At 53.2% G+C, this 1584-nt stretch overlaps 1 protein-coding gene across 1 annotated transcript; it reads left to right on the top strand.

The window, feature by feature from the left end:
* The first annotated feature begins 252 nt into the window (after positions 1–252).
* On the top strand, positions 253–1248 carry NPBWR1 (neuropeptides B/W receptor 1). Its single transcript, XM_009582659.1, has one exon. The coding sequence runs from the start codon at positions 253–255 to the stop codon at positions 1246–1248; it is 996 nt and encodes a 331-aa protein (XP_009580954.1).
* The last annotated feature ends 336 nt before the right edge of the window (positions 1249–1584 follow it).

Genomic DNA, 1584 nt, shown 5'->3' with positions numbered 1-1584 from the left:
GGGAGGAGGGAAGGGGCAGCTGGTGGGAGATTATCCCCACTTTGGGGGGATGGTGGGACCTTCCGCCGCTGGCTGAGCCCTCGGTGATCTCCCGTTGCTCCCGGCAGGGTGGCGACAGGCAGCATATGTGAGAACTCAGTGGTTGGATGTGCCAGAGGAGACAGGCTTGAGAAGAGCAGGGGTCTCGTCTTTCTTCCCCCACTTCCAAGTCCTTCCCATCACCGGTGGGCCTGGCCACCTTCTCGTGTGGCCATGGAGAACTCGTCCCTCCCTGAGACCAATTCCTCATGTGCAGATGGGCCCGCGGACTGTGCTGGGAGAGAGGATGGGGGGCTGAATATGTCCACTCCCCCACTGAGCCCCAGCTTCTACGCCACGGTGCCTGTCATCTACTCAGTCATCTGTGCCGTAGGGCTGACAGGCAACACTGCTGTCATCTATGTAATCCTCAAAGCCCCGAAGATGAAAACAGTCACCAACATCTTCATCCTCAACCTGGCCATTGCTGATGAGCTCTTTACCTTGGTGCTACCCATCAACATTGCTGACTACCTCCTCCTGCAGTGGCCCTTTGGAGAGTTCATGTGCAAGCTCATCATCTCCATAGACCAGTATAACACCTTCTCCAGCATCTACTTCCTCACCGTCATGAGTATTGACCGCTACCTGGTTGTGGTGGCCACCACCAAGTCCAGGAAAATGTCCTACCGCACCTACCGAGCAGCCAAGATTGTGAGCCTGTGCGTCTGGTCCTTTGTCACAGTCATCATCCTGCCCTTCACTGTCTTTGCTAAGATACACAAGGAGCAGGGGCGCTCCCAGTGTGTCTTTGTGTTCCCCCAACCTGAGAGCGTGTGGTGGAAAGGCAGTCGGATCTACACCCTTATTTTAGGCTTTGCCATCCCAGTGTCCACCATCTGCATCCTCTACACCACCATGCTGTGCAGATTGAGACGTGTGCAGCTCCACAGCAATGCAAAAGCCCTGGACAAAGCCAAAAAAAAGGTTACGCTGATGGTTGTTGTCATCTTGGCTGCGTGCCTGTTCTGCTGGACGCCCTATCACCTTAGCACAGTGGTGGCCCTCACCACAGACATCCCACAAACTCCACTGATCATTGGGATTTCCTACTTCATCACTAGCTTAAGTTATGCCAACAGCTGCTTCAATCCTTTCCTGTATGCCTTTCTGGATGATAGTTTCCGGAGGAGCTTTCGCAAACTGATAGATTGCAGAAACACCTCGTAGAGCCAACCCTCTATCCCCTCCTGTGTCCCTCTCACTGTCATCTGCTCTTCCTGGGTGACTCCAGCCCAGAGAGTGTTTCCTCTCCAGCCTCCTTGTGACGGCCCACAGGGCTTCAGATTGTCTCACTACCCAAGACATAAACTGGGACAGGTGGAGCTTTCTCAACTTTCCTGCACTCATTTCCTCAGCACTGCTTTCCATCCCTTGCCCTGATTTTTTTTTGTAAAACCCCCTCTCTCTAACGTGCTTTCCGTTCTCACAGAGCTGCAGCAGGTCCCTTTTCCCTTTTTAAAGATATCGCTTTGTGAACTCAAGCCACATGACTGTCTCTATTAC

This window comes from Fulmarus glacialis, unplaced genomic scaffold, assembly GCF_000690835.1.
Source record: "Fulmarus glacialis isolate BGI_N327 unplaced genomic scaffold, ASM69083v1 Scaffold49047, whole genome shotgun sequence".
NCBI classification, from domain to species: domain Eukaryota; kingdom Metazoa; phylum Chordata; class Aves; order Procellariiformes; family Procellariidae; genus Fulmarus; species Fulmarus glacialis.
The sequence above is the reverse complement of the archived record's forward strand: the minus strand, read 5'-3'. Positions and strand labels throughout refer to the sequence as shown.

Coding starts and splice junctions, on each gene's coding strand:
- NPBWR1 (XM_009582659.1), top strand. CDS start 253: ATGGAGAACTCGTCCCTCCCTGAGACCAATTCCTCATGTGCAGATGGG.